General features: G+C 40.0%; 1 protein-coding gene across 1 annotated transcript in view; it reads left to right on the top strand.

Moving 5' to 3' along the window:
* The window catches only part of LOC121298145 (protein bassoon-like), a 120,287-nt gene that overhangs the window by 4,228 nt on the left and 89,440 nt on the right, over nt 1-26,619 (top strand). Inside the window, 1 exon segment of the mRNA XM_041225014.1 lies at nt 8,529-8,964. Coding sequence (XP_041080948.1) covers nt 8,529-8,964 — 436 coding nt within the window.

The raw sequence follows: 26,619 nt of genomic DNA on the forward strand, positions 1-26,619 counted from the left end.
GATGACGAAAGCAGCATGCAAGCCGGAGGTTTGTGCCTCTGGTTATAAAATGCAGATCTCTGAGAATGCTCCTGTCCCATGGTGTCAGCTGTGGATTGATCTATTATTGATGTCAGCAGACTTTGAGAATAACATAGGAGTGTGCCCTAACCCTAACCCTAACCCTCGCACCCACCACACACCTTCCCCCGACAGCCTGAATGTAAAAGGTGACACTGTGTATTTCCATAGTAGTTACCTAGTACCTACATGTGTACTTATACATAATTACAGTGGTATTATGCATAGCTACAATTTACTTAATGTGTAAGTCTTTTGCACAAGATATGTAAGTACATAATTGATTCAGAAAAGGGTTAGGGATAGGGATAGGATTTGGGTTTGGGTTAGGGTTATACCAGGCAAACAGATTTATACTTAAGTACATTGTAACGATGCATGATAACATTGTAATTATGTGTCAGTACACAAGTATTTACTAAGTAACTACTATTTAAATACACAGTAAGTACAGGCACTTCATGTAAAGTGTTACTGTATCTTTCATTTTCACTGGGGGTGTGCTTTTAGTCAGTTCTGCAGCTGGGGCAGAAGCACAGGGAGGGTGGAGTGATGGATCCCTTCATGAGGTCACAGAGGGACTTGGTGCTTGAGCTAGCATTCCAAATCAGAATCTTGTACCACTTAGTTATTTTCACTGGATAATTGAGTCACTGGCCTCCAGAGGCCAAACTGTCTGCATCTGTCCTCTTTAAAGCAATACAGAAGATAGCATGTGTGTTTTTTTGTTATGTAACTCATGACTTGCTGTTAGCTCTCCTTGCAGCATGTTTGATAGATAGATCTGTATACATATGTTGAGGTTGTGCTATATTGTTTTCACGGGGGTGCATGCTGATGAATGTGCCAATGTTGCTCAGCTTGCTAGGTACTGTATGAGCGAGTGTGTGTACCTTCAGCTCTCTGGGCAGTAAAGTATCACTGCAGAGTGTCACTTCATTACATTGGCTTTGCCCTTTGAGTAGTTTTGATTCCGACTGGTAATTGTTAATTAAACTGTAAGATATCTTAATTAAAAATTTCACATTGGGATTCACCACCTTCTTTAAGTCGTCTGCAAATTTTCAGTCTACAGATGACCTTTGTACTTGGGAGTAGTGGTGTCTAACAAAAGGTAAACAGAGCCACTAACTGCCTGTCCTATATAATGACCTGACCGGTATAAATCAACCATATTTTACCAATGCAATTATTTATATGACCTTTCTGTGAAAATCTTAATTTAAAACCCCATACCGCTCTATTTCACTGCAGAGTGAGTGCATATTTATTTTTTGTATGCCTCTATTGCCTCTATCAGTTTTACAAATGCAGCAGCAAGCGTGTTGGGTGGGATTGCTTCAAACAGGTCCTCTATCACTCACTCCAGGGCTGTGGCTGTGGAGATATCTGTGCAGGACACTGAATTGAAGACGTAGACACAGACTGGTTCACAAAAACTTGTTTTACAGTTTCTTAATAATTAATTGAAATGTTAGCAACCATGCAAGATTCATTTTTGGTAGAACGCTTATTAAAATAGGGGTGAAAGAACAAACTAAGTGGTAATGGATAAGAAGCCTGCTTCACTGAGTTTAGCAGCTGAAAGCATGCCATCACTCCAGCGGCACCAGTAAGTAAGACATTTTGTTTTTGATAAGCAGAGCTGGTGTCAATCTATCCATGTCAAAAAATGCCACTGTAATTGACTCTGGAAAGAAGAGCTCTTCCAAGTAATGTGGTTATTTGCACATTTAGAATGGTTAACTAAGACAGCTTGCTGAGTCTCAAAACCTTATTCACAGCACGGCTCTGGAGATGATGATGACCGACAGTAAAATGTACAAAATACTGACGCTGTGTGCTGAGAAGTACTGACAGTGTGTAGTTTAATGTGCTAGCCTGTGACTTTTATAACATTGTCGCTACTCCCTGGTGCTGCCTCTCATGCACTGTGTATCGTTTGGATATTTTTGTTTCCCTTGTCCGAGACCACTGTCGTATGTCCAGTAAAATGTCTCCAATCTGCATATCCCCTTCTGCATCAACAGCAACACACTTTGCAATTGCAGTTGCTACAGTTGACCTCCCTACAGGAAGACGTACTGGAGGTATTCAATACATTATGTAACAGAAAGCAATGCTCTGTGGCTTTCAGACCAACAGGATTCTGTCATGGTTTTTCAAAACACTAAAGCACCAACGATATCCCTAGTAACACCTCATGAATAGTATTCATACTTCTTTATCGTTGTCTTAGATCTTCAAGTTAATAAAGTGACTTAACAGAACATGTAGTTGCTTTGTAGAGCCTTTATTTGTAACTCCCAAGAATTGATTGTGTAGGATGTACATTATTCTAGCGTGGAGGTTGTTTAGCTGCTATATTTGGAGATTTCTTTAGTCTAAATCCCCCAGCGATGTGCCTTGTAAGATACATAAGCTCTTCCCATTCGACTTATTTGCATAGCAGTACTACAAAAAAAACAAAAAAAAACAGGCAAATCATTATAATCCAACAATAATTAATTCCGAGGTAACTCTATTTAGATTGCCGACCCTCATTATCTCATTCAGACTTTCTCAGCTACTAATTAGTCTCTTTGTTAAACATTGCATGGAAAAAAATGGCATCATTAGGCTACTGTCCTATCGGTTCATGAGCAACACATTACTTGGCATGCACTGTCAGTAACTCTATAAGATGATTTGTTCATACTGTAGAAGTGTCCACAGGCTGTTGTGTGTTTCATTCACAGCCTCCTTCAACACAGTGTCCCTGAGTATATGCTGGTTTCTGTGCTGCCATGATTTTAAACTAAACCCAGCACTGGTACAGAGTCCTTCTTTCTGGTTCACGTAATTAAAAGGAAAATGAGACAATCACACATTTTAACAGTAACAATGACTGAATGAAGAATTCTGTGTTTGTCTCCGTTTCCATTTAATTGATCTTTTCTTTGAGATAAGCTCACTGGAACTGAACATAATGGAAAAAACATCTTTAGTCAACCGTTTTATTTTTTGTAATGGTTTCATATCTATTATGCAATACTAGCAAAAAAAAAATAATAATCAAAAACAATAAAAACAAAAGCATAGTCTTGATGAAATGCATAATGAAATGTATCAGTTCCGTTTGAGAGCAGTTTGTGTTTTTATATTATTTATCAATAAATAATCGAGTTACAATAGGTAAAATTATGAATTAAATAACTCAAAAGTTAAAGGCATGGTGAATCTGGCCCTATAACAGAGCCCCAATACAATCAAAAGGACAGCAAACAAGTGCAGCAAAAGAGAAGGGGATCTGTAACTGATGATGACCAATTGAAAGATTGAAAAAGGGAGCACTGCAAATTCAAGCCGCATTACACCAATGAAGCTGAAGAATTATCAGGGGAGCTGAATATATTAGCTTGTCTGCGTGCAATAATTGCCTGGAAATGGGAAGGGTCATAGCTAATCGCCTACATAAGAGAGTGACCAGAACCTCTCTTAACTCGTTAACAAGAGAGACTGACGTTAGGCAATCTTCTGTATCCACTCGATGGCAGATTTAGACACTCGCTAACTCTGTACATAACCACTGAAACACAGCAGCTGTGTGTAATCACCACACCACACTGTAGAAGCTGTGTATTGTGGAAAATATAACAGATTTGAACTTGCTGCTGGTATTTATTTTTGTTGCATGGATATCAATGTGTTTGTACCCGGCTTATTTTACAAGTGGCATTAGTTTATTGGGGGTGGTCTTGCACAATCCGCCAGCAACTCTGTATGCTCTGCAGCATTCAGTGTGTTGGTCCAAGGTGGCCACACCCTCTTTTTCTGGGGGCACAGTATTGGATTCTTAATTTGCAGTACAGATTTAATAACATATATGTACAGGAGGCAAATGGAGTTGAAAGCAAATGGATACTGTAATTGTGCTTTTTGCGTATGTTGCACGTGCCGTAGAATAAAATTTCTACCCAAATAATTAGAATCAGACAGTATAGTAGTTTAGAACCTCTTTCATTGATCATCTGGGAAAGAGCAGCTTGCACTTACAGTAGATGGAGCAGAAAAGCCTTTCTGCACATAAAACACTGTTATGTGGACACACACACACACAAGCGTGCGCGAACACACACACACATACACACACACACACACACACACACACACACACACACACACACACACACACACACACACACACAGCCTTTTCAGAAAGCACTGCAACGTGAAGGACAGCGTGCTGTGATGAGTACACATTTTTCATTTAAATGCGCTTGTACTGTAAATCAAGCAAATAGCCTTAAAGAGGTCTTTATAAATCCACATGGGTGACGGATTTCTGAGCTTGATTTCACAAAAAGGAGGCGCTCTGCAAATTGCAGCCCAAAGAAATGAATAACCTTGAAGCATAACCCTGACAACCTCCTTCAGTGTGCTGGGAATTCCAATAAACCTGTGCTGAAGCACGTGCCTGCGCAGGGGGTCAGTACCAGGTTTTTCACTGAATAAGCACAGTGGGGTTGGAGAAATATTCAGAAAGGGGAGAAAGAAATGCTGATTTAGTACATACAATATAGGTGCCGTCAAGCATCTTCTCCTCCTGAGAGGGCTCAGGCATGTAATTTAAATCTGTGTTTCCAGATCATCAGCAGTGGGGGGAATAGGCATTTTTTTGTAAGCAGTGGAAGGGGGGTGATTATAGTGTACGTTTGCAGTTTGTATTGGTGCAGGTGATGCTGACATGCAGTGGCTGTGGTTTCTCTCGTCCCGTGTGTTGCCTAGCAGGGATTGCCATAAATGATTGGTATTTCAGATGTCTTAGAAAGAAAGAAGAATCATGTATGATAAATAGTGCAATTGTAATATCTGGCCACGAGGTAAAAAGCTTTTATTTTTGTGTATCTCAGAGAAAAGCCAATGGAGCTCTGATGTTCATTCAGGGGTGAGGATCGTAATGAATGAACCAGATGTTTACCCATTTCTCTTGATCAATGTGTTATCAATATATATATATATATATTATAACAGTAATATTGCAGAGCTATTAGAGTGATAGTTCAAACGTACAGCAGTTGTATAGAAGGTGTTTTTATTTGGTCTCATTCCCTGAACCTTCACTGTATTTTAATCATGGTCACTTTTAGTTTGGAGTGCTCTCTCCCACCCTGTAGCCTTTTTCTTAGTTTAATGTTGAATTTCAGAGAAAATTAGGGACACGCAACCAAAAAAAGACTAATTTGTTTCTAATTTATTAATTTGTTTTCTGCAGCGTCTAGAGTGAGTCATTTACAGTTTTACTAATGTTATTGACTGGCACCAACAATTAGGCTCTGAAGGCAATTTAATGGAATATTTTAAAGAATAATCTGGGAACAAATTGAAAACAGTGAGTAAAATAGCATATATGAGTTTAACAGTACTGGGGGCGGACAAGAAAAACATTAATTGCTTTCAGCAATCCATTTATTTGCAACTTAAACAGTTTGTAAAATAAATCAGTTTCTCGCAAGCTGCTGATGTAAGGTCTATCAAAACATAAACTACTTTATAAGTGCGGCTCAATCGAGTGTCTGGAAAGGCTAGCTGTGGCTTGCTCTCACAATTAAACAGTTCCCAGATATTGAATGCATAAGGAACTAGTGTTCGGTTACTATGCACATGATCGGCAGCAGCAGCATACACTCCATTAGGTCCTTTTTGCACAGAGCAATTTGCAGTGCACATACAGAATTGAAAAATGAAAAGTCAGCACTACAGTAGTCTCTTCAGCTGCAGAAGTGTGCAATTTGTTTCGGTACGCTGGACAGACATTTCTGTTTATGATTGAGTGCTTTAAAGTTATGTACAGACGGGTAATATATTGCGGGTCTTCGCATCCTTTTGGTGTTTCTGTTTTTCTCGCCAGAACTTGGGATTGTCTGCTAGCACTGTGGAGCGGTAATTAGGGAGGCGTGCAAGATTAGTGGACAAGAAACTGGAAGCACCTCTGATTAGCTAGCATACACGTTTGAGTTAATGGGCTGGCCTTCACATGACAGATTCATTTGAGTTAGTGGGCTGGCCTTCACATGACAGATTCATTTGCTTTGTAATTGGAGTTCTCCTCTCGCTTTCTGAAATTTACCTCCATGTCCCTGTTGCAAGTCAGTTTTGGTCACAATAGACAAAGATACGGGGAGCCAGGTTTGGCAGGTGCTGACTGTAATGACTGATGTTTCAAAAGTGATGACTGTAATTCATGACAACAGGCTATGTATTTCCATCTTTAACTTCCCTGCATGAATTGGAGGCATGTTACTAGACAATGGTCATGTATCCCTTCAGAACAAATGAAAAACATACAGTCATTTTTCACTCAACCACTGTATAGCTACAGTATGTTAGCCATACTGTGTGTAAGGGCATCACACCAGTATCTGGGAGGTGAGGTCTTGCTCCAGATCTGGTTTTGCAAGCCTTGACTGCTCTTTTTTCCTAATCTTTTTTATAGTCTCTGGTGAAAATCTAATTGTGAATTGTGAACAGTTTAAAGCATCTGAGGAATCGTGAAAAAGAAAAGAATAGAATAAAAGTCTCTGCTTGTCTTTGACGGCTCTTTGAAACCCTGGCAGTCAGATGCAAAGAGGTACAGGATAAGAACAATGGGAGGATAACAGGTTAGTGGAAAAGCTGTTTCTTCAGATTTTAAAATCCTTTTCTCTAAGGGGGAATAAGAAGATTTTTTTATTTAATTCCTTTGACAGTTCAGCGTATTTATACTGACATTGGATGTGAAGGGACACCTTATCCTGTAAATCCCCTTTGAACACTGAGGACCTTTTATTATATTGGGGGTAAATACAAGTGTCAGACAGAGACTGATTAACACGCCAAAACCCATGTGTGCAAATTTCTATTCTCCTCTATTTATAGACAGAATGCGTTGCAGCTGTCCCTAATTTGTGGGTACTTCCCAGAGGAATGCCCTGGATACTGTGACAGCCTAAAAGATTTGTTCCCCATTTCCAATGGCAGTTCATTTTCTTGGTGCAGTTAGTCATTGATCCAGACAGATGAGCTGGATGACGGAAGGACTAACTTACCTACTACCAACCCCTCGCTTCTTGACTCACCGCATCCCCTGCTGCCAACACTGACCAGCAGTACAGTACACAGCTTACGTGCTCATGCAGTTCATGCTGTCTTTGTAAGGGTTAAGAACAAGTGGGAAAGAAGCTTGACGATTCTGCGGTAGCAGAATGTGGCCTATTAAGTGTGTATGTGTTTCAGCTCTGCCCCTTTTGAATGACTGTATTCAGGAGAGAATGCTTCAGCCCTTGGGCGTGTAACGTGAAAGATAACACCTGGAAGTGGGAACCGTCTCTGATGTGTGAAAGCATTAAGTACGGATATAATATAATGATTTATTCTAACTGGATCCTGTTTTGTCCTGTGTTCTCAAATAAATGCACAACAAAGATGCTGCAGTTGTGCCTCCAGCTGTTGTTATTCATCCACTATCCGTCCTGTGTGGCTCCCTAGCCTGCCTGCTATGTTCAAGGACCCTGCTCCTCAGTGTGATGGCTTTTTGTCCATGTAACAGGCATCGTGCGTGCATTCACTGCTGAGTGATAGGCAGGAGATCGAGACGGAGGTTGAAGTTACCACGCCCTGCAGGCGCGCAGGTTTATTTACATGTACACACACAATGGTAGTGCACTGAGGAAATATGGCCAGTACAAAAAGCGATCAAAATAAAGGTGCCGTGAATTGCATGTGCTACTCCCTAAGGCATGGAGGTCTCGCTTTATACACCTCGCTCACTGTACATTAGTGGGCTCTACAGTCCCTGAACCAATCTTCTCTGCTCAATTATAAGCAAACCTGACTACTAGCAGGGCCGTCTGCAATTTCCCTTTCTTTATCTTCTGATCCCGGTCACTCACGACGATCAGGATTACACAGCCAGGCCTCCCTGTCCAGATAGTGTGGACGATATTCAATCCATTATCCTTGGAGTTGCAGCAGCCCTGAGGTGAATAAACGGGACCTACCTGCTGATTATCCACAGTTGTCAATCACACACAGCAGGCAGGCTTTCCTAGGAGCGTCAGGTACTTCATTAATTATTTACAACAATTATAAAAAAACACACACTATTTACAGTATACATCTACACAAAAAAAACCCTCTTTATGTGCAGAACTCCTGTCCTGCCACAGTCCAATTTTCCTTCTGGCCTCAATCCCCAATTTGCTCAGTTAGTGGTGCCTGTGAGAAAGGTACTCTACTGGGATCCTATTAAATACTCTCTCTGCCCCACTTCCTATGTTAACCATGTCGTTAATGTTGTCCCCGAGGTAACTGACAGCTCAGAGGTCATAGGTCAGAAAAAAAAATGATTTCAACCGACAACAGGATAGCTCTGTCTTGCAGTCTTTAAACAGCTTGGCCCAACTGGGGCACAGTCATAACTAATTCTTTTTCTTGTGTTCCTTTTTCAGCCTGTCGGAGAGACCCAACCAAATTAACCCTGTGGCCGGTCCGAAACCATCATCCCAAGCTGGCTATGCTGACAGCAGAACAGGGGGTGGAGGGCGCACCGAGCCCTATCGGCTAGCTGCCCATGACAGTCCCAGAGAACAGAAGACCCAGGGGCCAGGGCAAGGTCAGGGGCAGCAACAGGGGCCCCATCACTCCCTCCACGTGGACACCAGCGTGAGGTCAGGGAAGTCACCCTCGGTCTCACCCTGCACCACGCCCACATCACCCTACTCTGTGCCCCAGATCGCCCCGATGCCCAGCAGCAAAGTGTGTCCCCTCTGCAAAACCACTGATCTGACAGTACTGCACAACCAGCCAAACTTCAACACCTGTACCCAGTGCCACTCCACCGTGTGCAACCAGTGTGGGTTCAACCCTAACCCACACCTCACTGAGGTAAGTGCTCATTCACTATAAAGATGCCAGCCCTCTTCTCTTTGGTAGGACAATAGGACAATTTGAATGTATTTTGTTCCAATGCCAAACCACTACATTTTATTTTACGGGCCAAAGTAAAACAAACACAAAATTATAAATCTATTCTATAACAACGAGTACCTTGTTCGCTGGCTGGTAGCATTCGTTCTTAATCTCTTTAATTCTCCTCACAACTCTCTTCACAGCTCTGAGCCCGGAGCGAGTCTTTTATACAGTGGCTGGAGCCTTAATTACCTAATGAACAATTACCTCATTAAGGCTCCAGCCACATTCCCATGAGTTACTTAGGATGGGGGATTCAACTCCATCCATGCCAATCACATTTTACGAGACCTGCTTTTCGTCGGTCTCATACAAAAATGAAATGATGGATGTTTTCGTCTGCCCATACACACACAATATTGCATATACTATTATTATTATTATTATTATTATTATTATTATTATTATTATTATTATTATTATTATTATTATTAATAATAATAGATAATAATAATATAGAAATAAAACACACACAAGGGGTGGGCACCCTGTCACACTACAGTTAAACTGGGGGTGTTAACAAACTCTTTTTAAATTGCCTAAAGAGAATGAAGTAAACAGACACATGTGTTCTTTGCTGCAGGTAAGCTATTGGTGTCACCTGTTCGTTTGCATTGGCATGCAGTCATGTGATTGCTAATCGGCTGTAAAATTCACAGTGTTCCTTGTTAAGTGTTGAAGTCCACACGAATTAAACACCAAAAGCGAGTGAGAAATGGATGAACCTCAATGACTCTCTCATTATTTTGCTAGGTTCATCTTAGCTTGATAATGTACTTTAATGAAATGTTAGAATGAATCATATTGTCAAATTTGAATGTCTACGTGGGTGGTGTAATCGCCTAATGTCTTCTGTAAAATTTTTAATCTCACACATCAACCATTTTAAAAACATTGCAGTTCTGTTCAAAATCCTGTAAATGTCTGTTGAGGTTTACAATACAGCTAGTATCTAACAGAAATCATTGCATCCATATTTCCAGGTCACCAGATTCAGCGTGCTATATGGCTGAGATATGTCAAGATTTCCATTAGACTGTCAGCAGTGGCTGTGGCTTTCTCAGTTAGCTATGCATTGAGGTGTGATATTAAGAAGCAGTCGAGAGGAATTAAAGCGCTGGGACAATATAATCACCCCAGAGTCAGCCTGAAAGAGGAAGTCACAGCAGCAAGAGATCTTAGCATGCGGCTGTGACCTCATGCCTTTAATAACACTCACAGAGGTTATTCTGCTGTTTTCAGGGCTTTATTGGTGTCGTGCTCCGAGCAATCGGGCCGCTGTTATGCGTTGAATTTAATGCGTTCTCTATACAGATTGGATTTAAAGCGCAAGACATTTCACACTGATTTTATATTACTGCATATAGTATTTTACACAAATATATAGGTGTAGGTACAGTGCTTGCAAACAGTACTTATAGGGATCTAAAGCAAGTTATTACCATTATATACATAATACAATTTTCATACAAAACTGTACAAAGCATAGGGAACTCAGTCATTACATCTAAATACAACTGAAGAGTTTTGCCCAACAATCAACAAAAAACATCTTCTAAAATCTGTCCTAAGAGGTTCTGAACTGACAAGCACTAACCGTGATAGTGATCTTGCAAATTGCCATTGCAGGTGGTCTGGTGGCTGCATGTCACTAAAACAAGCATTAAAATGTTCATCAGCCTCAATTTCATGAATCAGCTTTAAACACAATCGAAAGCAAGCGGCTTTCAGCAAGATCCAAACACTCCCTACAGTAAAGTTAAAAAAAAAAAAAAACACATCGTAGAACCAGAGGATCACCCCAAGAACCTTAGCAAAACCATTAGGAGACCACAGCGTAGCCAGCAATGACAACACAATGCAATTAAAATAATGATTGCAGTGTTCCTGATTCAGCAGCACATCAGGAGCACCGGTTTGAAACCGTGCTACAACAAGGTGTGCAGATATGTGTAAAACACTTTATACCATGTGTAGCAATACACCTTGTTAATACAGCTTTAATTTTGCACCGTGCTGGGAAACCGTTCAATATGCTTTTACGATGCCGTAATATTTGAAATCCATTGCTATTTATTATCACCATAAAAAAATAATACAATTGTTAAGAACTGTTAAAGAACAACTGCTAATGCTCAGTCTCAAAGCTCAGTTCTTTGGTTAGTTCCAAGGTAAACATGGTATGCTTATTTATATCCAGTGTATTTTTTAAGTGTCTTTGGCACCTAGCTGTCTGCATGACATCACCTTTGAGAACGGTGCAATGTTGTGAAAGTCGAAAATGAACTGTGAAATTCCATCTCTGGAACCTTCCAGACTCAGCCCCAAAACAACTTCTAATATATTTGCAATCATAAAAACGAGTGTGCTGTTTGAGTCATATTTGAGACTGGCAACAGCATATAGCATGGCTGCAAAGTTAGACAGGATTGAGCACCACAATGTAAACCCTTGCAGGTTAATAATGGGTTAAAATTACATTCAGTAGTTTAGTGATAAGAAAATTGTTAAGATATTTTATGTATATATATATGAGAGACGCTAAACAGTATGCCACATTGCTGTGTCAGTTATGAGATGATGAGGCCTCAGAAATTAATAATAATTTCACATTGGTCCTAGTAGCTTAGGTGCTCTATAACCTGCGCAGATCAATGAGAAACTGACCATTGTCCATCTATCTGTATAAGTGACTGACCGCAACCACTTTTCAGAATCTTATTACTGGTGTCAGAGAGAAATAAAAAAATCCCTTTATCATATCAGGATAGTAAGAGTGTGCAGGAGTTGTGCACTTTAAGAGAAGCATTGTATTTCCTTTTTAAAATACTTGCACGCTTATTACAATAGGAACAAGGTGAAGGGAAGTCATTTGTTTTATAATTTTCGGCATGCAGGCAACAAACAAACAAAAAGGAAAAGTAAAGTCTGATTCGGTTTTGTATCTTAACGTTTGTGAGTTTGTATGCAATTGAATTAATTTCCACAGTTTCAAGCCAGCCTTGTCGATGCTTGGCCACACAACATGAAAAAAAAAAAAAAAAAAAAATCCAGGCATTAGATCAGTTTAAGCTCAGAATCCAGTTAAGGCTTTTTTTTCCACTTGTACTATTCAATATAACAGTAGGAGACAGATATGAATTGTGTAGCTATCTGAATGACATCAGCATTAAAACATGCTTCTTTGTTCCTTGCACGGTTGGGGCAGCTTTATCATGAACAGCTTACAGTACTATAGGCCAGCACATTGCCACAACACTTTCTTCCACCACCCGTGAATTTTGGTAAACTGCATTAATCGATTCACAGCAAACCTTAAATATCTCAATGAGAGTGCATACAGCAGCAGCTGTGAGGCTCACAGTGGTACTGAACAGGCTGTAGGGTTTAAATTACCTTCCCTAGTTTCAAGCTGTTGTATGTATTCTTGCAGTATATTTTTCAACACAATTGTGATTGCTTCAATATTTTTCTTAACATATTGGTTCTGCATCTGGTCTTCCCGTCAAAATGCCTTCTGAATTGCTAACATCAGTTTCTAAAATCCAACCCGTTCAATCAGAAACATTTTATTAGTTCCTGACTCCTCTCCCAAAGTTCAGCATTTGGATTGGTTTGTCTGTCCTGCCTGCTCACTCTGGCACAGGTTCAGAGGGGTCGTTGCAGGTTTATGAATCAAGATTATCTTGGAAAATATATTTTGTATTGCCTGAGGGTATACCCTACTCTGAATTATTCTTGAGTGTCTAAAGGCAATAGGAAATGAGAATCTTAAGGCATTCCAGATTTTAATACAATCTTGATTATATTGGCATAGGGCAGCTCTCTGCTACATGCAACCCGTACATGCAGTGTACATGGAAGGCAATTTAGTTTAATCAAGAATAAAAGGTCACTGCCAATGACAATACAGAGAGGTAAATCATGTCAAAATGTGCACATGAACGAAGCAAGTGATATCAATTCAAAAATTGTTTATACATAAGCTGGAAATCATCAGGCAACCTCCATTCCTGCTGCCAGTCGCCTCTTAAGCAACAGAGTTTACTAAGATTCTGAATCCGGTGGGAACGGGCCCAGCTTGGGAAGTATCTGCCAGGACAGTAGAGGTCAGTGAAGCGATGCCGTAGCCTATTCTCCTCCTCAACCTGCAGGAGTACAGCTCCCTTGCAGTGGGCCCCCAGCCAAGACTTGGTCAAAAGTTTCTAACCAATGAGCTCCTGATCATATGAACCACCCTGATCTCTAAAGCTGTGGTGCCTTCACTACATGAGCCACAGGGGACCGAAAGTGCTTTGTCAGCTTTGACAGCTTTGTGCAGCAAGTTCTGCATGTTGAACCGGCCTTATCAGCTGATGGGAGTTGACTTCTTTAGCTGACCGAGCAGATTGAAAGCTGGTGCTGGCCGAACCTTACCCTGTAAAAATCAGCAATATCAGCTCTCGGTGACGGAGGCAGCAACGGACACTTGTACTGTATCAGCCCACTCTAGAGCAAAGGGATCCGATTCGCATTTATATAGCACCTTGCCTTGAGACACAGTAGTTTCATCCATCAATCTGAAGCCTAATTTATTGCACTTCCCATCTATAGTCTGGATTGAAGATGTAACTGTTTAGCATAGCATTCCCTTGAGCACTTCCTTGAACTATGATGTATCACTCCTGCTTTTTATTTTATTTAAATCCTTTTGTAAGCTGGGTAACCTTTCACACACATGTTTAAGCTCAATTGAGCTCTATAACTAATTTATAGAGGGAGTCAGGACCCTGCAATACAGAAAGCAGGGCTGAATAAGTGTCGATATGAAGACTATTTACTGTTCAGAGAGGGTGCTAGTGATTGTATGTCTGTATTGGGGCAAAGAAAGGGAAACTACATGGCTTGGAAATGGGTAAGAATAATGACTTATGCGTTATTTGATGTAAATGAAACATAGTTTGGGCTCTGCACAATGAGCTATAGATTCAGAATGTGGTATGAGTTCAGAAAATGGAATTCCATCTGTAGAATTCCAGCACTGCTGCAAACACCTGGATTTACTGGAGACAGTAACATTGCACTGAGCAGAATCACTCACATAGGACTGTTCCCGTCAAGAAGCGGTTCGATCTGTCAGAAGCAATCTCAATTCAATTGCTGCATGTATATTTATAGCATCGCCTTTAAAGCACAGGTAGTCTTATGCCTTTTTTATTTATTATAATCTCATACAAGAGAATTAAGAGTAACAAGACCCAGAAGCTCACTGGTGTCCAGAACTAGCAACATCTTGTACAATCTGCCTTTTTTCACCCACATTAAGAGTGTCTAATTACTGTGTATTTACATAGCAACTACTTAGTAAATACATGTGTACTGACACATAATTACAATGTCATGACACATAGTTACAATGTACTTAATGTATAACTGTTTTTTCAGGACATGATCCTAACCCTAACTGATCTAAGCCAAACCCTTTTCTGATACAATTGTGTACTTAGGTATATCGTGCAAAAAGATTTTCACAGTGTACACTGTAACTATGCATCATGACATTGTGTAAACACACATGTATTTACGAGGTAACTACTGTGTGAATAGACAGTAATTCGGGACACTTAATGTAAAATGTTATCATAAAAGCAATCATGTTTTGCACAAAATGTTGCATTTCACTTATTTACATCCAAATAACATTCACACTCCCCCAGCCCTGCCCAGACTAAGAAAGCTCCATCTGTTTCTTAGGAGATGTAAGTTCTGGTGCACTGCGTAACTGTGTTTATGTCACTTGTTAAAACCTGTCAGTCTTTTCTGGGAAATGTTGCAAATTGTATTAGGTGGTTTAAATTAGTCTAAACATAGTTTGCTGAACAGAAATGAAGTGGAAAATATATTTGTGCTAACGCTATGTAACACAATTTTTGTTCCTGGGTAGTAAGTGTTATTTCCTCATTGCTTATGCCTCAAAAGTATAGAAAATGGCTATTATTCCCCACAAACTTTGCTTTTGTGACCAGGACAGTGATATTTTGAAATTTAGCTATTTCCAATGAGAAAACGGGCGAATTTGTGTCTTTTTGTTCACATAAAGTCAGAAAAAAACAACATATGAATCCAAATTAACATGTATTTATACTAAAGTAATACAAAAATGACTACAAAAGATTTAGAAGTAAGTAGTTTTTCGAGATTTACGATTATACTGTAAATCACTTTCACGAATCAGCCCCCAAATGTAGTCTCCCATCATGTTCTCGTTATACTGTCCTTGGTAGCGCCGTTCAAAGTCTAGTATATCCTGGTGGAAGCGCTTGCCTTGCTCCTTCGAGTACACTCCCATGTTCTCCTTGAATTTATCAAGATGAGCATCAAGGATATGGACTTTGAGGGACATCCTACAGCACATTGTGCCATAGTTCTTCACCAGAGTCTCAACCAGCTCCACATAGTTTTCGGCCTTGTGATTGCCCAGGAAGCCCCGAACCACTGCGACAAAGCTGTTCCAAGCCGCTTTCTCCTTACTAGTGAGCTTCTTGGGGAATTCTTTGCACTCCAGGATCTTCTTTATCTGTGGTCCGACGAAGACACTGGCTTTGACCTTTGCCTCAGACAGCTTAGGGTCTTGAAGGTACTTGAAGGCTGCCGACTCCTTATCTAGAGCTCTGACAAATTGTTTCATAAAGCCCAATTTGATGTGCAGTGGTGGCATCAGCACCTTCCGGGGGTCCACCAGTGGCTCCCACTTGACGTTGTCCTCCCCACAGAGAACTCGGTCCGCTGTGGCCAGTCCCGCCTGTGGTAGTGTGCCTTGGTGTCTCTGCTGTCCCAAAGGCAAAGATAGCAGGGAAACTTGGTAAAACCGCCTTGGAGACCCATCAGGAATGCCACCATTTTGAAGTCTCCTATGACCTCCCAGCCGTACTCTGCTAGGCAGCTGGAACTAAACTGAACTGGTGGGCTTAAGGCCCCTGTATTTATACTACTATTTATATTACTGGAAAGTTCTAGAAAGTTCTAGAAGTTACTCCAAGTTTACTCAGCACTGAATCTATTTGGAATGTTCTGGAAAATAGGTAAATTTCAAAATATCACTGTCCTGGTCACAAAAGCAAAGTTTGTGGGGAATAATAGCCATTTTCTATACTTTTGAGGCATAAGCAATTAGGAAATAACACTTACTACCCAGGAACAAAAAAAAAAAAAAAAAACCATTTGTTACACGGTGTAATTAATAGAGCTGTATAATCATCAGATTGTATTTTGGTTACAATTCTGCTAGACTATAAAGATGATTATAATGTTCTGGCATTTTCAGCAGCTCTGACTGTACCATGAAAATGCTTGTTATATATTGCACAGTTGTGAAATTGTGTGGTACCTTATAAAATGTTTTGAGATACATCAAAGGAGTGCTTGGTAAGCTTTACTCTGTTGTATTACTCCAGTATAAGGACTGGAAATGAGTACTTATTCTCTGATGCTTTCTGAGCTAATGGCAGCATTGGTAGAACAGTGCTATGTAAAGCTGCCTCTTATTTCAGTGAACTATACAATAAGAACATAAGATAATTTACAAACAATAGAACAGCAGTTGGGCCATCTGTGCTCGTCCAGTTCCTAATAGCTGATTCATCTCAGAGCTTTGTCAAGGTGTGTCTTAAAGGATCTAAGTGATTCTGCTTCAGAAGCATGACAAGGGAACCCATTCCATACCCTCACTACTCTCTATATGAAGAAGTGTCTCCTTCTCTCTGTCCTATGTCTATCTCCACTTAGTTTCCAGCTGTGTCCTCTGGTCCTGGTTGCTGTACCTTATGGGTTAACTATATCAATTCCATTTAAGATTTTAAAGATTCAGTCATGCCCCCCTGGTTCTTTTTTGTTCTAAGACAACATTGTCCATTCCATTCTGCCCCATATTTCCATTCTGCTTGCTTTTGCATTCTAGAACAGTTGTTTGAATTGTGTAGTTGGTAAGGGAAAAGGCCAGTGTACAGCAGTGAGAAGAGGCCAGCGGCATGCTCTACTGTTACAGCCCTCCATAGCTTAACACCAGGTTCCTATTCCCAGCTCACTGGAATGGAGGAAAGCATGGAAGCACAGCCTGACCCCTGCACCCTCCCTATACAATATATTGTGTTTGTTAGTTTGTTAATGTGTTTCTGGCAGAAGTGTTGGCGTGAGATTATTGATTGCTGGCTTCTCTCTCTGCTTTCTCATGGGGAACAGAGCTGAGAAGCCTTCATAGCATAGTGTTTGCTTGTCCAGGTGTCCTAAATTGAGCAAACATGCATAAAACATGCATTGTACCGAGGTGCATTCTCACTGAATGCAGAAATTAATTACTTCAGAGCTCAGAGGCAGAGCACAAGATATTCAGGTGCATTCTCACTGAATACAGAAATGAATCACTTCAGAGCTCAGAGGAAGAGCACAAGATATTCAGATGTTATTCCTGTGATATTCAGCCAGAATGTATTATGAATTTGCGGCCATTATTTGAAGTTACCCAACATGATTTTCATTTATACTGTTTATTTGTGCAGTGAACTGACTTCTTTAATTTTGTCCAATTCCATATCAATGCCAGCTTACCATTAAGAGCACTCTCTGTCAGTCAATTTGGAGACCATTTGCAATGCTCTGCATGGAGACCATTTTATTGAAACCCATTTGCACTGCCATTAACATGCAAGCAGTAGTAATTTGTTTATCCTTGATTATCAATATACTGCAAAGTGTTTTTTTTTTGTTTTTAAAAAAAACAATCAATACTACAGTTGTTATTTGCTATTGGTTGAATTGTTTTAATTTGTGCTCTGTTGATAGTAGCGCTTGCTCCCTCTGTGACTCAGAGACAAACTGTTTTGAAAAAGTCTTTAACTACAGATTTGATCCCCAGCTAATAATCAGATTGTTTTCCAAGATGGTTAAGTACATTTTTTTCGAAGATTAAATCCCTTATAAATTAAAAAACATATTTTTACTAAGAAAATAAATCGATATATGAACAGTTCAAAAAGTTATGTTTTACTATATATATATATATATATATATATATATATATATATATATATATATATATATAGTATGTTTTCAAGCAAGTTAAACACGCTTTGTGCGATGTGTACTTAACTTTAAAATTGATTTTAGTTCATCTCTCGCTTTTACATACTTAGAAGTATGAAATATGAGTAACAGACATTATCGCCTATATTCAAAATCCTTGCTGTATTATGCAGTATGTGTTGATCGTAATGATGCAGTATATTTCACCCAAACTGTGTGTGGCATCCACTTTGTGTATTGCATATAGCATTGAGCCTAAGACTTCAATAATAACTCTGAAAAAAGCAGGTGTGTTTGTAAATACAGTATGCATGTCTGTTTGGGTGATTTTCAGATTGGTACAGATTTTGTATGAAATGATCTGTCTCTTGCTTTTCAAAGCTGCCATTAATCTAGGGCATTTAAACCCCCAGTAATAATTAAGCTCTGTGGGTAGAATGGGAGCTCTCCAATGACCTGAAACATGATTTAAAAGACACTACATTTAGTAATCCTCCATCTTAAGGTCACAAGACCTAAAAAATGAGTTTTTGCATGTTTTGGAGGTTGGAGTTTACTGACTGTTTTTCTGCCCGCTGTAGGTCATCAATTAACTGTCGCTTTGAAGATGACTGTTGATTTTTTTATGTGTGTTAACTAACTAGTCAGCAAGAATCACAATCCATTTGTCAGCCTCCCTAAAGGAGCTATAAATAAAAGCATGGAGCAATCGGTAGCCAGCACCATTTGTCAAGATGCCTGTCCTGGTTTGTTAAGAGTTTAACTTACAGGACAGTCCCTCTGCTGTGACTTAATAAGAGACTAATAAAAAATGTACCTTGTATTTGTTTTTCTTTCTCTTTGGTTGAAGTAGTTTAAAGAACTCTTAAGGGCTCACCAGAGCTTTCTTTCTTCCCACCAGATACAAAATATGAAAACGTGGATAAACGTGGAGTTCGTATTTTGTTAAGGTTGCATCTGAACATGTTTGTGTGTGATATGAATCACAGACTTTAAAAAAAAAAAAAAAAAAAAAAAAAACTTGCACTTTAACTGCACAAGGGCAGCTCTGGTGATGGTAACACAAGGAATAATTCATTTAAACCTTTTCCAAGAAAATATTTTACAGAGAGAACAGAGAGGAATCTTGCGCAGTGATAAAAAACAAACTTGAATAGGTACTGTGGAATCTCAAATGATTCCTTGCAGATGTTTTGTAAGGAGGCTTTCTCATGTCGATCCACTGCAAAGTCTTCATGCTGTGCTGGTGCATCACCACGCCCCACGGACTGCTCCCTGATTTAGAGACAGCTTGTTTCAGGCCAGTCTCCAGCTTGTTTCAGACCAGTCTCCAGCTTGTTTCCAGCCAGTCTTCAGCTTGTTTCAGACCAGTCTCCAGCTTGTTTCAGACCAGTCTCCAGCTTGTTTCAGACCAGTCTCCAGCTTGTTTCCAGCCAGTCTTCAGCTTGTTTCAGACCAGTCTCCAGCTTGTTTCCAGCCAGTCTTCAGCTTGTTTCAGGCCAGTCTCCAGCTTGTTTCCAGCCAGTCTTCAGCTTGTTTCAGGCCAGTCTCCAGCTTGTTTCAGACCAGCCTCCAGCTTGTTTCAGGCCAGTCTTCAGCTTGTTTCAGGCCAGTCTTCAGCTTGTTTCAGACCAGTCTCCAGCTTGTTTCAGGCCAGTCTTCAGCTTGTTTCAGGCCAGTCTCCAGCTTGTTTCAGACCAGTCTCCAGCTTGTTTCAGGCCAGTCTCCAGCTTGTTTCAGACCAGTCTTCAGCTTGTTTCAGGCCAGTCTCCAGCTTGTTTCAGGCCAGTCTCCAGCTTGTTTCAGGCCAGTCTCCAGCTTGTTTCAGGCCAGTCTCCAGCTTGTTTCAGGCCAGTCTCCAGCTTGTTTCAGGCCAGTCTTCAGCTTGTTTCAGGCCAGTCTCCAGCTTGTTTCAGGCCAGTCTTCAGCTTGTTTCAGGCCAGTCTCCAGCTTGTTTCAGACCAGTCTCCAGCTTGTTTCAGGCCAGTCTCCAGCTTGTTTCAGGCCAGTCTCCAGCTTGTTTCAGGCCAGTCTTCAGCTTGTTTCAGACCAGTCTTCAGCTTGTTTCCGGCCAGTCTTCAGCTTGTTTCAGACCAGTCTTCAGCTTGTTTCAGGCCAGTCTTCAGCTTGTTTCAGGCCAGTCTTCAGCTTGTTTCAGGCCAGTCTCCAGCTTGTTTCAGGCCAGTCTTCAGCTTGTTTCAGGCCAGTCTCCAGCTTGTTTCAGGCCAGTCTTCAGCTTGTTTCAGGCCAGTCTCCAGCTTGTTTCAGGCCAGTCTCCAGCTTGTTTCAGGCCAGTCTTCAGCTTGTTTCAGGCCAGTCTCCAGCTTGTTTCAGGCCAGTCTCCAGCTTGTTTCAGGCCAGTCTCCAGCTTGTTTCAGGCCAGTCTTCAGCTTGTTTCAGGCCAGTCTCCAGCTTGTTTCGGGCCAGTCTCCAGCTTGTTTCAGGCCAGTCTTCTTGCATTCCCTGCTGTACACTTTTCTCATTTGCTTGTATCAGTTTCAGCCGGGAAGGGGGGTTGACCACTTGATGAATTTTCACACTAAATATTGCTGTGCAGGTTTCTCTAACTGTTAAATCAATATAATTTGTCAGACTCCAGTACCTAATGGTGTCTGGAAAATATGGAAACGTAGTCCATACATGGAGATGCCAGAAAATAGAAAATAATATAAGTGTTCTTAATAGTCTTTATTGGTTTTGTTTTTTCATTTCAATTAACTAGGTGTTGTGTTTGAAATCTGTAATCGCCACTTTAAATGAATGACTATAAACCATGCATTCATATTTATCAGTTATCCTTTCAGTTATAGGATGTTGCGATTACAATGTAAGTACAGTGCAATGTAATTACAATGCAACTACAATGCATTTAATATACCTGTTTTAGGAAGTGTAATAAGAGTGCAATTTGTCATTCCTGACAGCCGTTTAAAAGGGATAATTCAGCTTGATGGGTTTTCTTTGGATGAAATCAAATAAATGAATTCATGATGAAAGTTTTACTTTGCAGCGGCTCATATTTTCTCAGTAAAAAGCCTCAACTTCAATTTGAAGACAGAGATAAGAAACGTTAAACAAAGAGCCGGTTCCCAATGAAGAGTCTGCAGACGACCCGCGGGAATGCAACTGAGCAGCTTCTGACGTTAGTGATACATGACTGGATAGTATAAATATCTTCAAATCTCAATATCTGGTTTGCCATTTGAGCTTCACTGAAGTAAGTTCTTCTGATCTTGGCTGGCCCCATTTAAAGCAGATGGGAATCTGCATTTCAAATCCACTGTCACAAAGTGCCCTGATCAGCAACTCATTCGACAGGCTCAGTGGAGAACAGGGAGGGGTAGTGCAGAGAGAGAGAGAGAGAGAGAGAGAGAGAGAGAGAGAGAGAGGTGGGGGGTACGTACGTGCGCCTGTGTTGTCTGTGTTCACGTCTGAGGCACATGTATGCAGGTATACGTGTTGCATGTTATATGTTTTTAATTGCCGGCTGATAGAGTGACTGCAATTAACTTGTAACCATTTGTACTTGAATGCTGACTGCTGTCATTTTATTGTGTTGCTTGTGTTTTGACTGAATTTGAAGATGTTATGTACAGTATAATACGATGCTTTATTCTTTCCATCGCCTGGACATTAAATCCCACTGTTACTTATAGTATTTTTTTAAACCATCAGAGGCATGTAACCAGCCATGCAGAGCTTTGCCTGTGACAATGGATTAAAGCTCTACTGTGCAAAGTCTAGAGATTCTGCTGTAACCACTGCAATTTACAAAGACTCTGCCATGGTTCAGGAAATTAGATGGCTCTGATTTGGAAATAATAATAACACAAAACATTTTAAAAAATTGTCTCAGGGTCCAGTCCTCATTCATTTTGTTTTTCCTATTTGTCTTGTAGTAATACTGCATCCCGTCACTGAAAGGTTTGACCCCTCTCTGTGGCCCCCATCTCTGCATTAGCTCAGAAGTAAGCTTGGTCAAGCCAAACAGCTTTCCTGACTGCTGTTTGATTGCTGATGCACTGAGGTGTCTCAGTAAAAAGAATACGGATAGCACCCACCATTGCAAACTAAGGCCAAATGAATTCCCTTTAGCCCATTACAAAGCAGGCAGGAGCTGTACTACCCGAAGCATTATGCAAATAAACTGCTGCATGAATAATCCCTCTGTGTCTTTCCATCTGTGTCTTTCCATTTTTTTTCTTTTTTAATGAAACAGCAACCTTAGCTTTGATCTAAATGTCACTCCATGACCCCAGTTAAGAGATCTTTTCAAGCTTAGTTTTCTATATTCTAATGATAACATTTACTTTGCATAACGTGTGTGTATGTGTTTGAAAACACATTGTTACAATTATTCATTTGTAAAAACCTCTGCTTTGAATAACCAAGTGTGAATGACCAATCGAGGCTGCGTGGGAGGCTGTGCACCCCGGGCATTGGCTCTGTAGAGAACTTGCATTATCATATACAGGTGAAGGCCAAGGACAGAAGAGTAGGAATGTCAGTCCCTGAAGGTAACCGCACCCAAACAGCATCCACACCCAGCGGCTGAGACAGAGGCTATATAAAGCATAGTGAGAGAGTAGTTCATTGCGTTTTCCTCAACCAGCAAGCACCATTCTAATTTGGCTGAGAGAATTCGTTCAGACGTGGTAAATATTACTTTCATTCTGTATTAGGCCATCAGCTGTAAACTAAGATGTTTTTAAGTTGTGGCAATGTTGTATATCGGTCTACAATGTAATATGAACCTTGAACACTGAGTAATGGCTATTTCCTTGTTTGTTATTGTTTAATTTTAATTATCTCATAATAATGTTGAAATGGTGGTAAATTACTGTTTACCATATTTTTAAGCTTTATAAGTGTTACATTTGAACATAAACTCTACACATATAACAATTATTACAGAGAATAAGAACTAATTATCATATTAATAAAATTCCAACCGAGTTCATTCTATAAATGTGAAATGTAGTCGTGGATCATGGGCATGAGACTTAGTTGAGTTGTAGGTTAGGAACTGGAAAGAAACAAAGGAAATGTAAAGGTCACAGGCTGTGAGTTGTGTCAGGAGCCACCTTTACTAGGGCTCTTGACTTTTATTGTTCTGATCTGCATCTTCTGTGGTTCCATTTATGGATGAGCATCATAAGAGCTCTTTTTTTGTGTTAAGTCTGTAAACTGCTGTAGGTTACTATGAATTCTGTTTAAATTACGCTCACTTTTTACACTAACACTTGTCACCAACCTATTACTTAGATGTCAATATACCAGGGTGTATTTTAATGATTCTTGGTAATATGGATAAATGCAGATTAGTAATGTAGAGTAGCAGTGCTGGGTTGGGATGCCCCAGACTTATCCTGGCACATGTGCTGACAGGGCAGTATGTTTTGAAATTTCAGGGCTAAAAATAACCTTGGCGGTTGGGGCTGGCGTATACGTTGTGGGTGCCAGGATACAATGAGATCTGCATCTCTGCCTCTGACACACGCCATGTGCTTTTCCTCTTGACGTTAGTCTTTCTGATGACATGTGAGGAGAGAGGACCTGTCTCCTCTTATGGATTGGACAGAACCCACTGAGCTTGCTTCAGAACACCTGGGGTTACTGCTGCACCCCACTGTTGAGACTTTCCACTCTCACTGCCTCTCTTTATCCTCAAAATGATATTTTGATTGACCATAAAGCCAATGTAATTCCAGCCCATTAACAGGAGTATATGGGCAACTCTTTCTTTTTAATGGCATGTGGTATTTATTTAAGTACAAAAAATGAAAGTCAACCAGTTTTCTTGTATTTGTAATGTGATTACTATGCAATTAAAATCTGATGATAAGAAGCACAAAAACACAATTCTATAAAAGAAAAATACAGATACCGTATTGAAAACAAAAACAGCAATAGTGTATCCTTGTATTACAATATACTTTAATTACTTGTATGTTATACAGATAAATAGTATTACAAAGAAAGACATTAATAAAGTCAAAGAAAAAAGAAAGACTAATCTGTAGGATACTGTAGTGCAGCCTCTGCCGCAGAGAGACTGGCTTTTGAACTTGACTGGACTAATATAAATAAAGCCAGCAGCGATCACCACCTTTAGTTCCAGAGAGAGCACTGTTGTTTCTGTGCATCCCATATACTGGCCAGGCAGCTTCAGAGAGTGAGCATGCTTTAGATCAAACCAAAAAAAAAAAAAAATATATATATATATATATATATATATATACACACACACACAACAAAGCAATAGCCATTCCCTGCCCACACAGCATTTAAAGAGGGTTAGCAGCTTCGAACTCCTCCACAGTGTGTGTTAGTCGTCGTTCACCGGGGTCCACTCTGGTTGGTTTGTCGTTTTGTTTTCCCCTTGCTCCTCTATTATATCAGGTCTGGACTGCTATACAGTACTTTGGTGATATGGAGTCTAGTGACCTGACTTTGCTCAGCACTTGTTTGGCTGATTACTGAACGTGATTGAAACGCAGCAACCAAAAAGGCCTTGTTTGGCAGAGCTGCATGTTGTTCATCTCCCTGCAGAGTTCATGTATTGAAACATTTTCTGTACAAGTGTAAGCACAAGTACAGGCAGTGCAATTTACCTGGATAAGCTTCAGTAGAATGCTCTGCTAAATTCTGTAACACCACAATGAATGACGAGAAATTAAAATCAATTATTATTTTCTATAGAACGCCAGTGAATCAAGTCATCAATAATGATAAAGATGGTGACAGTTTAAACTTATCAGTGGTAGTAGAAAATGAGATTCCTCAACCGCGTAAAGTTTCACTTAACATTTAAAAGTAAACCATGCAGTCGAATTGTTTGTCTTTTTCTTTCTCGATCTACATACATGAAGCAAATGGAAGTGTGCGGCAATTATGATTTATGAAATTATGGCGTTATCTATAATAATACAGCCAAAGCAGTTTATAATGACAGCTCTCAGGAGAAGTCTGAAAGTATTAGAGCGCAGTGTATTTATAGACAGGTGGTCTTTATGCTTAGACTCCCGATGGAATCTGTGTCTTGATGGTATGCAATACAGGGACAGGAATTACTGTCTGCTGTCTACTGCCTTGCTAACGTTGCTTAAAGTGCAACTTAAATACTGTGGAGTCAATGAACGCAGCAGTGCGGGAGCAGGCAGATTCACGGAGCCTCATCCTTATTCTTCAATTCGTTAGCTCAATTATTATTATTTTATTTTATATATTTATGGTCCTGATATAAAAAAAAACGAATTTATATAGATGTTGCCATTACAGAGTGTGGTGCATCACTCTATTTAAAGTCTTGAGGATTTTTTAACAACTCTACAGCAATGTGGTACATGGGCAGGGCAGTGCAAGTGTGTACGTGGAGAGGACAGAATGAAAACTTTGAAACCACGCTTAAAAAACATGTCAGATCAACTTAAAGCATGCATGCACAACTCATCTTCTGTGCTTGTGTGCTCAGGCTTAATGAAAGAAAAGACTGAAAGCTGACTCTATCCCTAGGACTTGTTTCTAGCACATCAGTCTAAATATCACCAAAGGGCAAGGCTTTCATCTAAAAACTAATGGCACTGGTGGAAGGAGGAAGTTGGCTATTTTCAGACACATTGAAATATTTTTTTCTGATGGTAGTGTGTGTGCTGTGTGCGTATACACTGGGTTACTGATATGCCTTGAGAAGGTGAGTCAAGGTGATTTAGTACGTTTGGTAACATGAGATTCAGATTCCATTGAAATAAGCTTTAAAACCAAGGGCTGCAAATCAACAGGAATTAAAATAAAACCTCATACATTTGCAATATGTTTTTTTATATTCAACATACATTTGCTATTTACACAGATAACTTGATGCCGTTGGCGGCAATATATTTGTAATGAATTCCAGACTAATGTTTTTGAAATAACAGCTATTCCAATTAAATTGATCAAGTAAAACCGTGAAAGCGTAGCAATGTGTAATAAACCATCCTGAAAGCATAGGTAAGCACTGTAATGAAATGTAAGGTGTGATAAATCATATTAATAAACATTGCAAACAAGGGTAAGCTCTGGTAAATGCATAGGCTAGCCATGGGAAAAGCATGGGAAAACTGAAAAAATGGATTGCAAAAATCCCGTGGTAAAATTTTATAAGGGATAATACTTAAACATTTAAAATGCATTGACAGCGATAAAAACAGCTCAGAATATAGTACATAGCAGATTGATTATTGATCTTTTATCAAACAAGATTTGTTGCATCATGCTGGCAAACAGGTTTTGTTTTTTTCAGTCCTAACCCCTTTCCTGCTTTCTCCCACCAGAATACAGTTTAAATGAGCACTGAAGTATTTCACTCCCTCACTACTGTACTTTTGTCTCTTCTGCCTCATGGTTGATCAGCCATCCTTGAAAAAAATAAAAACAGAACCAGTTAGTCAAACGACAGTGCACTGACAGACTGGATATTGCTATGGACCCTTCCTTACCCTCCTGGGTCTATATACAGTACCACCTGTTCCA

Source organism: Polyodon spathula, chromosome 23 (assembly GCF_017654505.1).
Source record: "Polyodon spathula isolate WHYD16114869_AA chromosome 23, ASM1765450v1, whole genome shotgun sequence".
Classification (NCBI taxonomy): Eukaryota; Metazoa; Chordata; class Actinopteri; order Acipenseriformes; family Polyodontidae; genus Polyodon; species Polyodon spathula.